Genomic DNA, 18412 nt, shown 5'->3' with positions numbered 1-18412 from the left:
AAATCAAGCACCTCAGATCACAGATTTGAAGAGGTTACAGGAAATGTGGCATGCTGGCAGAACTGAAGTTGCAACCCAAATCTGTTTCTCAATGACACCCAAAAGAACCTAAATGTTCCAAGTTTAAACCCCTCCATAACTGATAGTGGGACAAAGGTTGCTTGAATATCTTTCAAGGTCTTGTCATCAGGGATTGAGGATCTGAGGGACCACAATGTGCCTCTCACACTAGAGCCCTCTCCTACCCCTTACAGTCATCCTCAGCAACAGGGGGCAGAGTAGAGCCCTGGGATTAAAAGCTTCAATGCTGTAAAACTTGGAATTTTAAATCACAGGTCTGGGAATCACAAATGCTACAACTTGCAGGATCTGAGAATCACAGAGGTCAAAACTCAGCACCGGCCTCAAGTCCAAATTAATTCCCAAGGAAGAGACCCCAAAGCCACCCAAGGATTCCAGCCACCAAATTAGAAACTCCCAATCTAGAAGCATCTGAGAGCTCCTCCAGCTCAGGCTCAGGAGAATTCAGGCTCAAGAGCAGGAATTCTGACTAAAGCAGTCCTAGTAGGCCTCCAGCCTCCTAGGCTGGGCCTCTCCAGTCTTGAGGAGGCCCCTCCCTCCCACAGCAGATCTGCCACTCAATTACTCTCTCCAAAGCAATCTGCCTGTCTGTATACTCCCTTTTAGTTTTGGTGCTGTCTCCTACCACGAGTGGGCGCTTCTACCATGACTTAGCTATGGTATGGCTAAGAAGGTCCTGATGCGTAGGCTGAGTAGGGGGTGGTCCCCACTGTAAGATGCATGGGCGTTAGGAATGGTCCACTTTCCTTTTCCCTGCAGTTCCCAGCTACCCAATCCTGGTGCCTGGAATCCCACAATTGACTCCCAAACCTTTCAGAATCCCCTCTGCTCAATGGAAATACCCTGGAAGGAAGATTACCTCATACCAGTACCGAGAAGAAAGTGAACACCGAATATGCCCCAGTGACTGTTAGGTCCTTTACAAATGACTTCAATAGATCTTTCCACAGCTCAGAGAATAGCTATTATTTTACAGCTGAGGAAACTGAGGCTCACACAGATCAGACAATGAATCAATGTCAAAGAGCCAGTAAGTAAGCGGCAGAGCAGTGGTTGAGCACCCCTCCACATCTCCATCCCCCTGCCAAGTTCTTTGCCCTTGGCTATGCTGTGGGACACAGGGTGGTGTGGTGGGCGAGGGGTGAAGGTGGAGAGGTCACAGGTCCTGAGCTGGGATAATGGAGTCCCAGGTTTGAGCCTCGGGTGTGAGACCTTGTGTGGGCAACCGGGAGTTGTCCACACAAATTCTCTGGGTATTTGTGCCCAGCAAGTTCCGGCTGAAGTACAAAGGTGCATGTGCGCAGGCTCACAGTGCACTTCCTCACACAGGCCCATTGGGGGATGTGGAGACCTCTGCTTGACCAGAGACCACCCCCACACCTTCTCCTCAGCCTGTCCATTCACTGCTTCTCAATTCTTCCTTCTTAGAGTCTGTCTCACATTCCCTCCATTCTCGTAACCCACACCTCAGCATCTCTCTCCTGGACCATCACGCCAGCCTCCCCTCTGCTCTCCCTGCACACTGAGAGGTGAGTAGCATACACACACAGGAGACCCCCAAAGCTCCCAGGTGCCCACAGGATGATGCACAGCTGGATTCTGCCAGGCAGGGCAGGTCCTGGAAGGCAAGAAAGCCATGTGGCCCAGGGATCTCGTGCTCCTCAGAAATCATCCCCTCATGTCCTCATCAAAACCGAAATGCACTCTGAGCCCCATTATGTGCTGTGCTCTGGGAACATGGGGACAAATGAGCCCTGTCCCCTTTCCATAAGTAGTGGAGAAACAGAAAAGGAAGAGGTGACAGTGATCCAGCATTGAAATGGTCTGTCCACAAAAATCCTTTCTCCATAGGACAGCAAGGTCATCTTTAAATAAGTAAATGCCCTGCTAAAGCTCTCTAGTGATTTACCACCACACAGTGATACCTAAATTCCTGGTCCTGTGTGTTCTGGCCAGCCTGCTTCCTGGGTCTCAGTGATCTTCCATCACTCGCCCTCCTTTCTTCTCAGACACAGCTCAGGCTTTGATGTGAGCTAACCTGCCTGCAATGTTTCAGCACCGCCAATGTTACTGTGCATCACATTATCTTATTGTACACCTTGCCCAGCATCCATTTCTGATGTTTCCTTGTTTGTCTACTTGTTTATGTCTCTCTCCCACTAGAACCTGGTCGCTAAGAGCGGGACCTGTATGTCTGAAGTAACACCATAGCTGCAGTGCCTAGTACAGTGTTGGCCCAGCACACCAGTGCTCAACAATGTGCGCTGAAAGGCTGAATGAGAGCCGCCAAAGGGTGGTGGAGAGCCATGGAAAGGTTTTATTTTCTTTAATTTTTTTCCTTTATTTATATAGAGATAGGGTCTTGCTATGTGTCCTAGGCTGCTCTCAAATTCCTGGGCTCAAGCGATCCTCCCGCTTGGCCTCCCAAAGTGTTGGGATTACAGGCATGAGCCACTATGCCTGGCCCATGGAGGGGTTTTAAAGTAGAAAATGGCTTGGTCTGGTTTGTGCTTTAGAAAGGATATGTAGAAAGGGAGAGCCTGGAGGAGCTGGGGAAGGGGGCCTGATGCAATAGTCCAAGGAGAATAAACAGCTTTGAGAGACATTGGGAGGTAAAATCAACAGGACTGGTAGACGGGGGTGGGAGTAAGGTAGGGAGGTGTCAGGGATGACTCCCTGGTTTCGGGCTTGGGCAACCATTCACTGACACGGGGACACTGGAGGAGGAACAGGTTTGGGGCTTGCCAAGTTTGAGGTGTTCACAGGACAGTCAGATGGAGGTGTTGGGAGGACAGTTGCATTCCCCTCTCCCTGGCACAGCAGGGTGAACTTTAAAGATGTAAGTATGAAGGGGAGGGCTGAACCTCAGAAGATGTAAATATGCAGGGAGGGCTGAACCTCCGAAGAGAGGTCAGGACTGTCGTCCCCTCTCACAGGAGCACAACTGGGGCGCACTAACTTATCCCGGAGGTAGGGCCAGCTAGGGAGGTGGCTGACACACCCTGGAGAGCTCGTCTTGGAGGAGCTGGGGTGCACATAACTCACCCTGGACTGGGACTGGAACCCAGGAGTTCCCCCACCTGCTCCTCGGATGTGGACAACCCCTCAGGGACACAGCGCCCTGGCTTCATCTGTCCGGGCACACAGCGTGCCCACACTTGGCTCACGCAGACCTGGGGAGAACCAGGTGAGAGGATGGAGGGCTGAGCGCAGACGCCGCTGCCCACACCTGACCGCCAGCCCCGCCTGAGGTCCCGCTCACCGAGTTGCCTTCTCAGGTGGCCCGCGTTTTGCGACACTGAGCGGCGCTCAGGTGGGACTGCGTCTACCCTCCCCAGTCCCCGCCCTACTGGGGGCGAGGACAGAGAGCAGGGGGCGCACGGCGCTGCCCCTCCCGGGCCTCCGGCCGACCCCCACGCCCAGCAGCCGCAAACCCTTTCCCCTGCTGTGCCCCTCAGCTGTCTCCCCGACCTCGGTTGGGTCCTCCGGCGGCCCCTTGGTCCCGTCCGCGCCTTCCGCCGAGTCCCCGCCCCTGCCCGGTACCTGCGGTCGCTTTTCCGGGAGGCCGCCTCCTTCCAGGTGGTCAGAAAGGCCATGGGCGCTGAGCGGGCTCGGACGGGGGCGCGGGCGGCCCCCCGCGGCTGCGGCGGCGGCAGTGGCGGCTGCGGTGGCAGCACCTGGACGAGGCGGGCAGGGCGGGACCCGTGGCTCCTCCCCGCCCTGGACCGGCGCCTCCCTGCCCCAAAGTGGAAGGGCGTAGGTGTCCCTGGAGAGGGCCTGAGGTCCCTAGGCAAGCCCACTCCCACCCAGGACCAGAAAGGACTCCGAACACTCCGAAACCTCTCACTGGGCACCGGGAGAAACGGAGCTCCAGGCTTTGTCCAAGGTCACAAGGGGGCCAGCGGCCGGTCTCCCACTCTGTCCAGATCCCAGCCTCCAAACTGAAGGGGCCGCACGATGGCCTTACCAGGGTCCCTGCGGAACACAGCAGCACCACCGACCCTGTTCCCTCCTCCCTACATGCAGAGCCAGTTTTGCTAGGGCCTCGCCTGAATGGGGTCATAGGCTCGGGACTGAGTCAAATGCTAGGCACAGAGCGCCAGCAGCAGGGGACTGATAGGGAAGTGGAGAGCAGCTGTCTGGGCCTGAGGGTGGAGGCTGCAGGCCAGGCCAGGCCCTGGAGTGACCCCTTCACCGACTTCTGAGTCCAGTCCCTTGTGGCAGGTTGGGGGACAGAGAAGAAAGAGCCACAGCTCCATCTCCATATTTTATCTTAGGCCGCGTACATTTTTGGTTTTTATTTTAAATTACCACCACCAAGTAGAATCAGCTCTGGAGCAAGGAGATCCCCCGGCATGCAGTCCAGGGGCTTTTATGGGAGGCCTAACTAAGGACACGGAGTAGGGGAGCACCCTGAGGAGGCATTTGAGAAGGCCTGCCCCAGCTCTAGTGTGAAGATTGGATTCAGGGACCCCTGGAGACTTAGCTCATCAGAGAAGGTGGGGGGTGGAACACAGGGCAGCGTGGTTAAGGCCCATTTTTGTTTCCTTCTGAGCTGGGTCTGTATCCTAGGTACTTGTGCAACACAAATCTTGTGTCCAATAAGTGGTGACTGGTTCTCACATGTCAGGTGTTCTCTCATGTGTCAAGCCCTGAGCCAGGCAGTTTATACCAATTCTTATTTATCTACATCTTATTACATACTCACTTATCCCCATTTTACAGTTGATGAAACAGGTTCAGAGGGGTGAACGACCTTTCCTGAAACCAATTTGTGAAGTCAGGTCTTACACCCAGGCTTCTGTGCCCAATCTGGTATTTTCCTCCCACCCAGCCTATGAACCATGGGTGGGCTGAGCACGGAGCGGGAGACCCTGGGCAAAGCTGCCCAGAGGGCAGAGGCTCCAAGGACCATTTGGGCAATTTCTCTCACTCTTCCCCAGTAGGCAGCAGAGAACGTGACCTTTCACTCTTTCACTCATATCATGGTTTTTACAGATCAACAAGGGCCCGAGAATGCTGCTTATCTGATCACAAAGCTAGAGCTTCTAAATCTGGAAATTCCAGTTACAGTATGCCCAGGGATCCAAACCCCTTAGTCCAGAGCCTTGTCCAGCTTGGCCAGCACTAGGCACTTAGATAATAGCCAACTTTCTCCTGGGTTCACAGGCAAGAAAAGGCACAGGACCTTAGAAGCCTGACCTCCTATGGGTCCAGAGCCCAGTTTACTGTTAAAAGGATTAATCTCACCAAGCCTCTCAGCCCACAGCCAGCACCACTTCCACCAGGAAGCCATCCGGGATCTCCCCATTGGAGCAGTCTCTCCCTTTTTGGAGGTTACATTTTAATCTGTTTCCCTCACAGCATTTAGTATTACGTATTTTAAAATCCTTGGATAAGTTATTTACAATGGTATTTCAGATTTTTCTCTGAAGGTAGAGACAGTATCTCGTGTCTTCCACAGAGCCCAGCACTATTGCTGTACATAGTAGGTACTCAATGGTGAGTAAATAAAGAAGGAACTAATATCTATTAAGCTTCTACCCAGTGACAGGCACTATGCAGAGAGCCTTTACATGTCTACCTCTAATCTAGACAACTGTTAGAAATGTTCCTAAGATCACATCAGGAGCTGGAATTCAATCCCGGGGTTCGTAATCTTCAAGGCTTCTTTCTTCTTCCTCATCTGTTTAGAATTATGTTACTTGGGCACTATTTTAAACTCTTCACATGTGCCAACGCATTTAATCCTCAAAAGAATCCTAACATGTATGTTCTTTTACAATCCCAATTTTATAGTTGAAAAAGTGAGGCAGAGAGGAATTAATTTGCTCAAGATCACACAAACTAGTTAAGTGGCAAAGCTAGAACTCAACACACAGCCCGACTTGAGGGTCTGTATCTTAACCCCAGCCCTAGCTTTCCTGCCACGCAAGTTATTAGGTGCACAAAGCATTTACGAGCCACTTTTTCAAGCTTATTTTGAATCATGTAATAAACCCAAGGTAGAACAGGTTTTATTCTTCCCATCCTCCCTTCCACTGGAGCCACAGTGCTTAGGTTAAAATCTTGGCCCCACCACTAGGTATCCACACAACCAGGTAAGTTACTCCACCTCTTTGTGTCTGTTTTCCTATCAGTAAAATGAGGATAATAGCACCTATTACAATGGTTGTTGTAAGGATTAATGGAAGCAAAACAGAACAGTGCTGGACACATAGTGTGTGTTACCTGCACCTCCTATAGTGATAGTTTTATCCAGAATCAGAGGGCAATGAAGGGTTCTATATAAATGAACTTCCAAGATAACTGAAGTTTATCTTCTTTATTCAGATTCACATTTTCCGAAAATGTATTGTTACCTCTTCTTTTTAAACATGGGCATGGCAGCTCTTAGTGGATATCTGCCATGTAACAGAAACCATGACTTTGTATCCATCATCTTTTTTTTCAGTGTCTCGATCTGTTGCCCAGTCTGGAGTGCAGTGGTGTGATCACAGTTCACTGCAGCCTCGAACTCCTGGCTTCAAGTGATCCTCCCACCTCAGTCTCCTGAGTAGCTAGGACTTCAGGTGCATGTCACCATGCCTGGCTAATTTTTAAATATAGATATACTTTTTTGTAGAGACAGAGTATTGCTATGTTGTCGAGGCTGGTCTGGAACTCCTGGAATCAAGCAATCCTCCTGCCTGGGCCTACCAAAATTCTGGGATTACAGGCATGAGCCACCACACCCAACCTGTGTCTATCGTCTTTAATCCTGGCAACAATCCTGTAAGGGAACTGTTATCCCTGAGGACCACAGAGGTTAACACATTTACCCAAAAACACACAGCTAGGAAATGGTAAGACCAGAATTTAGGCCCATGTTCATAAAACTCCAAGGTCTGGATTCCCTCTACAAGGCCAGGAACTTGCTCAGGAAGCTGAGATGCATCAGGGTTTTCTTTTGCTTGTATGTGGTTAAGGCAGTATGCTACTTAAGCTACTGCCTAAGGGAGCAAGGGTGGAGGGCTCCTAACCTGCTTCTACCCATTCTAGGTCGAGTTTTGATTCAATTAAGTACAGCCTCTACCCCATCCAGGTCTCTGTATGTCACAGTGCCTAGAAGGATCTTTAACTCATGTGGAGGCCCAAAATCTGGAGGAGAACAAATCAGGGTTGTCTTAGTCCTGACAAGTCCAATCATCATTAAAAGGCCCACAGGCTGAGCAAGCAGTTCAGTTCAGTCTCTCCCGTGTGTCTTACAGAGCCTCGGAGGGGTGTGGGGTCTCCTCTGTGCTCGATGAGGGCCTGGGTTGCTGAGTCTTGCACACCTGCTCTTAAGAGCAGTCCTTTGAGCATACGTAGCCGCAGAGAGCAAAAGGCAGTCCAGTGTGGTAGAAGAGTAAGTCTCACAGCAGAGGCATCTGGGTTGGAACCTGGCTTGTCCAGCTGTGAACCTTTGCTAGGTTGGGGTTTCTTAGCCAAATTGCTTCCATCTCTCTATACCTCATATTTTCTATTTAAGTGCCATAAGGAATAAATTATACATTTATTAAGAACCTTAGTGCCAGGCTCAGAGAAGGTCCCCAGTAAGTGTCAGCTTTTTCCCATTTCTTTTCTTCCCACAAACTAACTCAATCAAGTTCTGACTCCAGAGGAAACAGGATGGAGAGGCTGTAACTAAGCCCTTAGGTCTTGGGCAGCTGCACACATTCTATACACTTAGTGCAGTGAGGAGAGAAAAATGGGTGAGGTCTTTCTGTAGTTTTCCCCACTCCCATGAGATAATCTTTTATATCATTCACCTGGATTCGTAACTTTAGGACTTACATTCCTTTGGAGAGATTATAAAAAATAAATGGCTTTCAAACATTTTATCTTGTGACCTAGTACATATTCAATAATGAATTCTATTTCATGATTTTAAAAATGATGCTCATTAACATACTGAAAAATTTACATATAATGGATCAAAGCAAAGATATGCAAAGTCACCCTAAAGAGGCATTATAGTTACCCAACTAGTCAAACCAGACTGCAACCTGATTAAAGATATTAGTCTGAAAAATGTGTCCATGAGAGGGGCCCAGGCATCCCTGGCTGCAGAGATCAAGCGGTGCCTCAGAGGCAGGAGGTATCCAACCACCAGCAAGGGAGGAGTCATGTTCAACCAATTGTGGGCACTCCAAGTCCTGTGGCAACTTTATTTTTACTGGAAAGTGCCATTCGGGTCTTTATATCAGTCCCTGTGAAATTTCTTAATAGAGATCTGTCTCCATTTTATTGATGAAAATCAGGTTTCTAAACTTGAAGGTCAGACCTTGGACCGGGCTTAATTCACTCAAGTAATGAATGCTACTTAAATGAGGCCTCCTAGGAGACTGCTGGTCTTTTCCAGTGAACACAGCCCTAACATCAAATGATGCGGCCTTGTGGGAGCTGTGCTTCTAACAAAAAATTCCAACAGTCACCATGTATGTTTTTAGTAATGCTAGTAAGGAACAGAATACTATGTTCTGGGGACACCTTCCCCAATCCTCTCAGCTAGAACTATTATCTCCCTTTTCCCAGCACTCCTACGGTATCCTCAGTACCCAATGCTGTGAAATTACATAAGTAGATGCCTATCTTTCCTACTGTACCTCTAATGGCAACGCCCTCATATGAGTCTTCTCTGTCCCTGGCCCAGCACACAACAGATCTTAGCAAAGGTCAATAGAATAATGACTTTCTCACTGTGCATTTTCAAAACTAAGACAATAGAGACCTTTCTGGAAGTAAAAGGTACATTATAGATCCATGCATAGAAGAAAAAAAGTATCTTAATGTATCTTTTTTTTTTTTTTTTTCCAGCAGAACAGAGTAATTGAAAACGGATTTTTGAGACTGACTGCTTGGGTTTTTTTGGGTTTTGAGATGGAGTTTCACTCTTTTGCCCAGGCTGGAGTGAAGTGGCATGATCTTGGCTCACTGCAACCCCCACCCCATCCACCCCCTGCACCTGGTTCAAGCAATTCTCCTGCCTCAGCCTCCCAAGTAGCTGGGATTATAGGCGCCCGCCGCCACGCCCAGTTAATTTCTTTTGTAGTTTTAGTAGAGATGGAGTTTCGCCACATTGGCCAGGCTGGTCTGGAACTCCTGACCTCAGATGATCCACCTGCCTTGGCCTTCCGAAGTGCTAGAATTACAGGCGTGAGCCACCGCGTGAGTCACTGCCTGGGCCTGGGTTTGAATCCTAGCTCTGGCGCTTTTTAGCACAGTGGTCTTGGACAAATTATTTAACCTCTTTGTACCTCTCAGTCTTCTCATCTGTAAACTGGGAATAATAGTACCTAACTTAAAAGCATGTTATAGGCCGGGCGCGGTGGCTCAAGCCTGTAATCCCAGCACTTTGGGAGGCCGAGATGGGCGGATCACGAGGTCAGGAGATCGAGACCATCCTGGCTAACACGGTGAAACCCCGTCTCTACTAAAAAATACAAAAAACTAGCCGGGCGAGGTGGCGGGCGCCTGTAGTCCCAGCTACTCGGGAGGCTGAGGCAGGAGAATGGCGTGAACCCGGGAGGCGGAGCTTGAAGTGAGCTGAGATCCGGCCACTGCACTCCAGCCTGGGCGACGGAGCGAGACTCCGTCTCAAAAAAAAAAAAGCATGTTATAGAGGTTAAATTAATCAGTATATACAAAGTACTTTAAATAGTACGGGACACTAAGTGCTATATAAGTGCTAACTTGCAATTATTATTTTTATATATTTTTTTGGAGACAGAGTCTCACTGTCACCCAGGCTTAGAGTGCAGTGTAATGGTCTTGGCTCACTGCAGCCTCCATCTCCACGGTTCAAGCGATTCTCCTGCCTCAGCCTCACGAGTGTAGCTGGGACTACAGGCGTGCGTCATCATGCCCAGCTAATTTTTGTATTTTTAGTAAAGCCGGGGTTTCACCATGTTGGCCAGGCTGGTCTCAAACTCCTGACCTCAAGTGATCTGCCCACCTTGGCCTCCCGAAGTCCTGGGATTACAGTCGTGAGCCACCGTGCCCAGCCTGCAATTATTATTTTCAAAAACTGTCTATCCATAAGAAAGATTGGAGGTTACCAAGAAGCAGAATCCACAGGTCAAGTGTAGAATGACAAGATGCAACAGCACTGCAGAGTAAATGAATGGATTTAATAAAATCGGCAAACAAAAGAGACTTAGAAGTTATCATCTACTCTAGTGGTTCTCAAACTGAGGCCCCTGAGTCAACATCACCATCATCTGGGAACCTGTTAGAAATGTAAATTCGGGGGTCCAACTCTACAACCTACTGAATCAAAAACTCTGGGGCTGGAGTCCAGCAATCCGTAGTTTGACACGTCCTCCAGGTGATCCTACTGCTTGCTAAATTTTGAGTACTCCTTTCCCCTTACCACCTACATCTAATCAGACCTCAAGACCTGTTAATTCTAAATCTTTCTCAAATTGGTCCCCTTCTCTTAGTCCCCAGCCACAACCACATTTTAAGTTCTTACCATCTCACCTGCATGACTGCAACAATCTTCCACCTGCTCTCCCTGCCTTACCTGATTTTCTTCTAAGGCAATTCCCCAAATCACCACCAATGAAATCTTATAAACACAAACACCTCAGTCTTTTGCCCACAAACCTACACTCTAGTCACACTAAGCTACTTCAAACTCTTCAAAACTTACTCTGCCTCCCTTTTTATGTACTCTTTCCAGAGCCTTATCAATACTGATAAATTACTTTTCATCTTTTCTAGCCTTTTGGTTTTAAATGTATTTAAAACAAGGTTGGGCTGAGCCGATAATCCCAGCACTTTGGGTGGTTGAGGAGGGAGGATCACTTGAGTTCAAGACCAGCCTGGGCAACAAAGTGAGATCTCTATCTCTACTAACTAACTAACTAACTAGGTCCAGTGGCATGCACTTATAGTCCTAGCTACTTGGGAGGCTGAGGCGGGAGGATCTCTTGAGCCCAGGAGTTCATGGTTACAATGAGCTATGACTGCTACTGCACTCCAGCCTGGGCAACAGAGTGAGACTCTGTCTCTACAAAAAAAGAAAAACAAAAAGCAAGGCTGGCTACTCCCCCCATATACTTATCACTTATGATAACACTAATAATCCTAAGTGCTTTCATGTGTCAGAAACTGTTCTAAACCCTCATACGAGTTAAATACAAGAATGAATGGGAAAATGTTTTATAAGATGCCATGTATATGGTTTATTACATTAATCCTCAAGAACAGCGATTACATGGATTATTTCATTTGTGACACTGCTCCTCTGACTACTCATCATTAACAGGAATACAGAGTAGTGGTTAAAACTCTGGAGCCCATCTCCTAGGTTCAGATTCCAGCTCTGCCACTTAGTAGCTGCATAACTGTGGCCTAGTTTGGGTTCCTCTTCTGTAAAATGCCGAAGATGATAGTACCTATACCTTTCATGGTCACTATTGTGAGGATTAAATAAATTAATAGTAAAGCATTTAGGATCATGCCTGGAGCTTAATAAGTGTTATTTATTATTATTATTTATCATGTCCTGTTCCTACCACTTCCTATAAGTAAATTTTTTTTTTTTTTTCCCCACACAAAATAAAACAAAGCATGGTAAACTGAAAAGAGTATCACGCTTAGGATCGGACCGACCCGGGTTCAGTTCCTGGCTCATCTTCTCACCAGTTGGATGATCTGAAGCACATTATTTTAACATTTTTGAGCCTCAGTTTCTCCATTTCTAAAACAGGGGATAACAACAATATCTACTACTTAGAGGTATTGTGAAGATTAAACAAGAAACAAGAAAACACACATAAAATGCCTAGTAGAGTGCTTCATATATAATGTACATTCAACAGCCAACGGCTCTTTTCACTATTAGTAATATTGTGGTTAAATTTATTTAAAATAAATAATAAAAAGCTATCAAAGCTAAATCCTTTAAAACAATCCCATGAGTTAAGTACTGTGATGTACATTAGATGAGAAAAATGAGGTTCAGGGAGGCTAAATAATTTTCTCAAAATCATCTTTACATTACATCCTCAAAAATGGCAGAAACAGATTCAGTCCCAGTACTATGAGTTTATTAGAACATAGAGCCTTCCAAAAGTCCATGTCACATTTTTTTTTTTTTGATATAGAGTCTTGCTCTGTTGCCCAGGCTGGGGTGCAGTGGCACAGTCTCGGCTCACTGCAACCTCCGCCTCCCAGGCTCAAGCGATTCTCCTGCCTCAGCCTCCCAAGTAGCTGGGATTACAGGCACCCACCACCATGCCCATGCCTGGCTAATTTTTGTATTTTTTATTAGAGACAGGGGTTTCACCACGTTGGCCAGGCTGATCTTGAACTCCTGACCTCAGGAGATCCACCCACCTTGGCCTCCCAAAGTGCTGGGATTACAGGCACATTTTTTTTTTTTTTTTTTTTTTTGAGACAGGGTTTTGCTCTGTTGCCTAGGCTGGAGCACAGCAGCACAACCCCAGCTTCTTGCAGCCTCACTGGGCTCAACTGATCCTCCCACCTCAGCCTCCAGTAGCTGGGACTACAGGTATGCACCACCACACCTGGCTAATTTTTTTTTTTTTTGTAGAGATGGGGTCTCACCATGTTGCCCCAGGCTGGTCTCAAACTCCTGGGCTCAAGTGATCCTCCCACCTCAGCCTCCCAAAGTGCTGGGATTACAGGCATGAGCCACTGTGCCCAGTGACAAATTCTTTTTTCTTTTTGAGACAGAGTCTCACTCTGTCACATAGGCTGGAGTCCAGCGGTGTGCAACCTCTGCCTCCCGGGTTCAAGCAATTCTCCTGTCTCAGCCTCCCGAGTATCTAGGACTACAGGTGCGAGCCACTACGCTCATCTAATTTTTTCGCATTTTTAGTAGAGACAGAGTTTGACCATGTTCGCCAGGTTGTTCTCGAACTCCTGACCTCAGCTGATCTGCCCACTTCAGCCTCCCGAAGTGCTGGGATTACAGGCGCGAGCCACTGCGTCTGGCCTAAAAATTCTTATTCGACACATATATACAAAGCCACATATGTTTTAGGCACTGTCTTTATGCATATATATTTCATTTCTTTCATAAAAGACATGAAAGACTTCTATATTCCAGAAGGCAGAAGCTTGGGTGCTCTAGCTTTACAAGTAAAATAGCACAGGTAGGCAAAAGGACATGATAACCAAAAATAATAGTTTACATTTATTATTTATTCTATACCAGGTGCTGTCCCAAACCCTTTACACATATTAATCTGTGCTGATTGTATATAGCTACTCCTCCTTGGACACAGCATGGACATAATCAGAGAACCATGCAAAACTCCACTGCAAATTAGATATATGGATAGGATTCTTTATTATTACTTAAAGTTTACTGTTCTCATAATTACAGGCTACAACTTAGAGGTTTGAAACTTTAAGAGAAAATTCTATAAAGAGAGCTCAAATAAACATGAATCAGTATGTAGAAGATGTTTAAAACTTTGTAAGTAGTGCCACTTAGCTCTGGGCAATACTTATCTGTCCTTTTCAAGCACAGGCCCTGGAGCCAGAGTCAACAACATAAAATACCACAAACGACTCTAAGACATTCATCCTACACAAGCGAGCACATAGATATACATATATATTTATATAATATATGCATACTTTAATATTATATTGGTCCACGGAGTATACACATTTTAACAAAAGATAAAGATCTATGTAATCCAGTTAAACATACATAAGATTAGGATACATTTATTACATTGAAAGTGGGTGTTTATAAGTTATAGATATTTATTATTTTCGAATGTTTTTTTTAATTAAAAAAATTTTTGAAGCATTTCCAACATTTGCTCATTTTCCCAGTGCAAAAGAAAGTTGTTCAAGTCAACTTACCTTTATCCTAAGGAGTTTAAGAGGAAGAAAACAAACAAAAATACCACCTATCGCAACTCCCAATACTTAACTTCTCAGTCAAATTTTACAGAAAATCCTTAGGTCACTGGATTTGTTTATCAAAATTAAAGCCTTGTGATTATGATTCAGCCCTTGCTTCATATGTATGACTTTTATGCAGAAATGTTTCTATTTACAAATGTAGAAAAAAGTTAGCAGTGCAAGATAGTGGTTTAAAGTTTGTTTTAAACTGTAGGAGTCCAATTGTGTAATGGAAAGAAAACAAGCACCATTTCAAGAAGAAATGAATTGGATACTTTGAAATTTATTTATAGGCTAGGCAATAAGTTACTCAGATTAACACAGATCAATACCACCTTGACTTGGTGACCCAGATAATTCTAATTAGATTTTAGGTGCATTTTTCTTTATCTTGGTATTCAATACATCATCTAAGTCAGTAACCATGTTAAACAAAATTAAAATGACAAGTTACAGCTTACTTCACAGTCTATTTCAAATTCAGCTTGTCCACTAGGTTGGTTTTACAGGAGATGGTCTTTTAACACGTGAAGAGTTTTGATAATCTGGCAGGTCTCTTCTCTCCCAATTAAACAAACAAGAGTTTTGTTGCTAGCTTGACAATTTTATAGGTGAAAAACATGAAGTGAGTAAATAAACTAAACCACAAAGATGGACAAAAAGCAATATGATATAAAACACATCACTTTTTTTCCTATTTGTATTCAGTGAAAGTTTTTACATTTCAAGTAAATGAGCCTTCATTTAAAAAAAAAAAACACAAGTATATATGAAAAATTAAAGTACCTTCCAGTTCTAGCTTGCTGAAGTTTCTTCTGCAAAAGTACAAAAATAAACCCACTAAGAACTAAACAGGACAGGGCCACGGCAAAGGCAGAATGGCTGCCATGTTAAGACTTTTGCTTGCCTTATACTGATGGGTATATTTTAGGTGATAAATTTTCTCCACTATCTAGCACTTAAAATGAACGTTTTCTTACAAACTTTATTTGTAAGAAACTAATTTTTATTAATTAGCAAACACACCGGAGGTATCTGTTGATCTAAAATTCTCTAAATCCAGATAAATCTTTAAAAAAATTTATTTCACACATGAGGCTTTAATATTTTTAGTTAGGAAAAGATCGAATCTGAGGCTATAATGGTTCAACCTAAAGTGTCCCTTTTCCATAGTGGAGTAAATTTGTGCAAAATATTTTTCCTTGTCTCTAAAAAACAAATTAAGTAGTATTTTTACTATAAGGAAATTTAAAAATGCACTTTAGCCAATTTGCACCAATCATAAAAGAAGTAAGATATTCTTTCCCTTATCCTCACTCAACCATTCCAATCAGGGGAGAATACTGCAAACTTTAAGAATCTCACTGGCTATCATCAGAATAACTACAGAACAGCGTAGTGCAGGGTGAAACTATTTCTCTATATTCCAGAAAGCAGAAGCTTGGGTGCTCTAGCTTTACAAGTAAAATAGCACAGGCAGGCAAAAGCTCACAGTAAATGTATACCAGAACAGGGGCCATGGGCCTAAGTGAAGGTGAATTTGTCTGACTGGGTTACGGCTTTTATAAGAAAAAAAAAGGCGAATCTGTAATGAAGAAAAAAAAAATCCTAAAATTTTGTCACATTTACAGGAATCTCAAACCTTTTGTATTCCCATGCTCACAGGTAGTTTTGATACACATTGTAAATAGTTTCAGTATTCAGGAAGAAGAGTACTATATTGTTGCCAAAGAACAAGAGAATTCTTCATGCTTCTGATATCTCAGATTTGCTGAGTGCAATAGCCAGTTCTAAGTCTTCTTGTTCTTGCTGATTTAGTCGGGCAAGCCTCTGCTCTTCCTCTCTCTCACTTTCCCTTTTGGCCCATTCGATCATATCTTCCTCAGAGGGATACTGCCATTTAAAAGATCGATGAACAAATGAATAAATAAATGAGTAAAGCAAATAAAAACAAGGACATTAACTTGTTTCACCTGAAGGACTCTGGAAATAGTCTGGTTACTTGTTAATTCTTTTTTTTTTTTTTTTCTGAAAACATGTTTAATATTAACCAGTTATTAAACCATAGTTTAATTTAAAAAATTAATTCAATCTATAGATAGAATATAAAACTAAATGTTAAAAATATCACTAGGCTAGATGTGATGGCTCATTCCTGTAATCCCAGCACTTTGGAGGCTGAGGCAGGTGGATCACCTGAGGTCAGGAGTTCAAGACCAGCTTGGCCAACATGGCAAAACTCCCTCTCAACTAAAAATACAAAAATTAGCCGGGCATGGTGGCAATGCCTGTAATCCCAGCTACTTGGGAGGCTGAGGCACAAGAATCACTTGAACCCAGGTGGCGGAGTTTGCAGTGAGCCGCAACTGCACCACTGCACTCCAGTCTGGGTGACAAAGTGAGATTCCATCTAAAAAATACATATATATATATAAATATATAAAATGTTATATATATATATATCACTAAAAAAAGTAGAAATGCTTATAGTAGATTAGAAGATTTAAAAACAGGAGAGGGCTAGCCTTTTTGATCTAATGTAATATAAAACATTTACCACTTCAACTTTACTGAGACCCTCACATGATAAATCATTTTTAACTTAATCCCACTGGTAGTTTCCTAACCCTTAATGTATAGAAAAGCTAAGAAGCAAAACAAACAAACAAAAGCTGATTTTGCTATACATCATATTAAAGTATTGGGTATACTAAGTAAGATGTGATGTAAACCTAATCTTTTTTTTTTGGAGACGGAGTTTCGCTCTTGTTGCCCAGGCTGGATGCTATGGCACAATCTTGGATCACCACAACCTCCGCCTCCCGGGTTCAAGCGATTCTCCTGCCTCAGCCTCCCGTGTGGCTGGGATTACAGGCATGCACCACCACGCCCGGCTAATTTTGTATTTTTAGTAGAGATAGGGTTTCTTCATGTTGGTTAGGCTGATCTCGAACTCCTGACCTCAGATGATCCACCCATCTTGGCCTCCCAAGAACCTAATCATATTTTATAAAAAGCATTTTGAGCCAGGCATGGTGGCTGACATGTGTAATCCTAGTACTTTGGGAGGCCAAGGTGGGCCAATTGCTTGAGCTCAGACGTTCAAGAAGTTCATCTTGGCAATATGGCAAAACCCTGTCTTTACAAAAAGATTAGCCAGGTATGGTGGTGCACATCTATAGTCCCAGCTACTTGGGAGGATCACCTGAGCCTGGGAAGTTGAGGCTGCAGTGAGCTGTGATCATATCACTGCTCTCCAGCCAGATGGACGGAGTGAGCCAAAAAAAAAAAAAAAAAAAAAAAAAAGCTTTATGAAGATTTCTCCAGGCTTTGGGAACTTTTAGACCAGTCTAAATAAAATCTTAACACTCCTAATTATTACGTTGGGGAAACATTTTTATCTACCCCAAACAGCAACCTTGGCAAATACTAAATTAAAAAATTCTAATTGGTTTCAAGTCTTGTCACACAGAAAATCCTTCATGAAAAGATGAAATAAAATACATTCTCAGGCTTTAGAAATGGTAGTTTTTTTTTCCCGAGGGAATTAAGCAAAACTTTGAAATGTGTAACACTTAACACATCTTTCACAATGAAAAAACAAGCTGTTTTTTATTATACTATATTAGAGTTTGGAGCAAAATGCCTCAGCTGTTGTTCAAGCCTCCTTCCAACCAGATTTGTTGTTGTTGTTTTGAGACGGAGTCTCGCTCTGTAACCCAGCTTGAGGACAGTGGCACTATCTCAGATCCTGCAACCTCCGCCTGGGGCTTAAGTGATCCTCCCACCTCAGCCTCCCTAGCTAGGATTACAGGCCTGCGCCACCACGCCTGGCTAATTTTGTATTTTAAGTAGAGATGGGGTTTCACCATGTTGGCCAGGCTGGTCTCACACTCCTGACCTCAAGTGATCTGCCTGCCTTAGCCTTCCAAAGTGCTGGGATTACAGGTATGAGCCACCCTGTCTGGCCCCAACCAGATTTTGACTTGCTAAAACCATACTTAAGATATTAAATGCCACAAACTACCAGAGGGTTATTTTACACTAAGAGAATTATAACCCCCTAAAAAGGCCAATTTTTGATTCTCTGCTTGAAACAAATCAAATTCCATCTAATGAAAGGTAAGTTGGGCCAGGCACGGTTGTTCACACCTGTAATCCCAGCACTTCGGGAGACCAAGGCAGGTGCATCGCCAGGTCAAGAGATCGAGACCATCCTGGCCAACATGGTGAAACCCTGTCTCTACTAAAAACACAAAGATTAGCTAGGTGTGGTGGCGCATGTAGTCCCAGCTACTTGGGAGGCTGAGGCAGAAGAATCACTTGAACCTGGAAGGTGGAGGTTGCAGTGAGCTGACATTACGCCACTGCACTCCAGTCTGGCGACAGAGCAAGACTCTGTCTCAAAAAAAAAAAA

General features: G+C 44.7%; 2 protein-coding genes across 2 annotated transcripts in view; both read right to left on the bottom strand.

The window, feature by feature from the left end:
* Positions 1 to 3745, bottom strand: part of TTC39A (tetratricopeptide repeat domain 39A) — a 59550-nt gene extending 55805 nt beyond the window's left edge. Inside the window, exon 1 of the mRNA XM_023188940.1 lies at positions 3625 to 3745. Coding sequence (XP_023044708.1) covers positions 3625 to 3677 — 53 coding nt within the window. The 5' untranslated portion in view covers positions 3678 to 3745. The remainder of the gene's footprint in view (positions 1 to 3624) is intronic.
* Positions 3746 to 13257: 9512 nt separating this feature from the next.
* The window catches only part of EPS15 (epidermal growth factor receptor pathway substrate 15), a 164535-nt gene continuing 159380 nt past the window's right edge, over positions 13258 to 18412 (bottom strand). Inside the window, exon 25 of the mRNA XM_023188907.3 lies at positions 13258 to 15888. Within this exon, the coding sequence (XP_023044675.2) occupies positions 15742 to 15888 (147 nt within the window). The 3' untranslated portion in view covers positions 13258 to 15741. The remainder of the gene's footprint in view (positions 15889 to 18412) is intronic.

This window comes from Piliocolobus tephrosceles, chromosome 1 (assembly GCF_002776525.5).
Source record: "Piliocolobus tephrosceles isolate RC106 chromosome 1, ASM277652v3, whole genome shotgun sequence".
NCBI lineage: Eukaryota > Metazoa > Chordata > Mammalia > Primates > Cercopithecidae > Piliocolobus > Piliocolobus tephrosceles.
The sequence above is the reverse complement of the archived record's forward strand: the minus strand, read 5'-3'. Positions and strand labels throughout refer to the sequence as shown.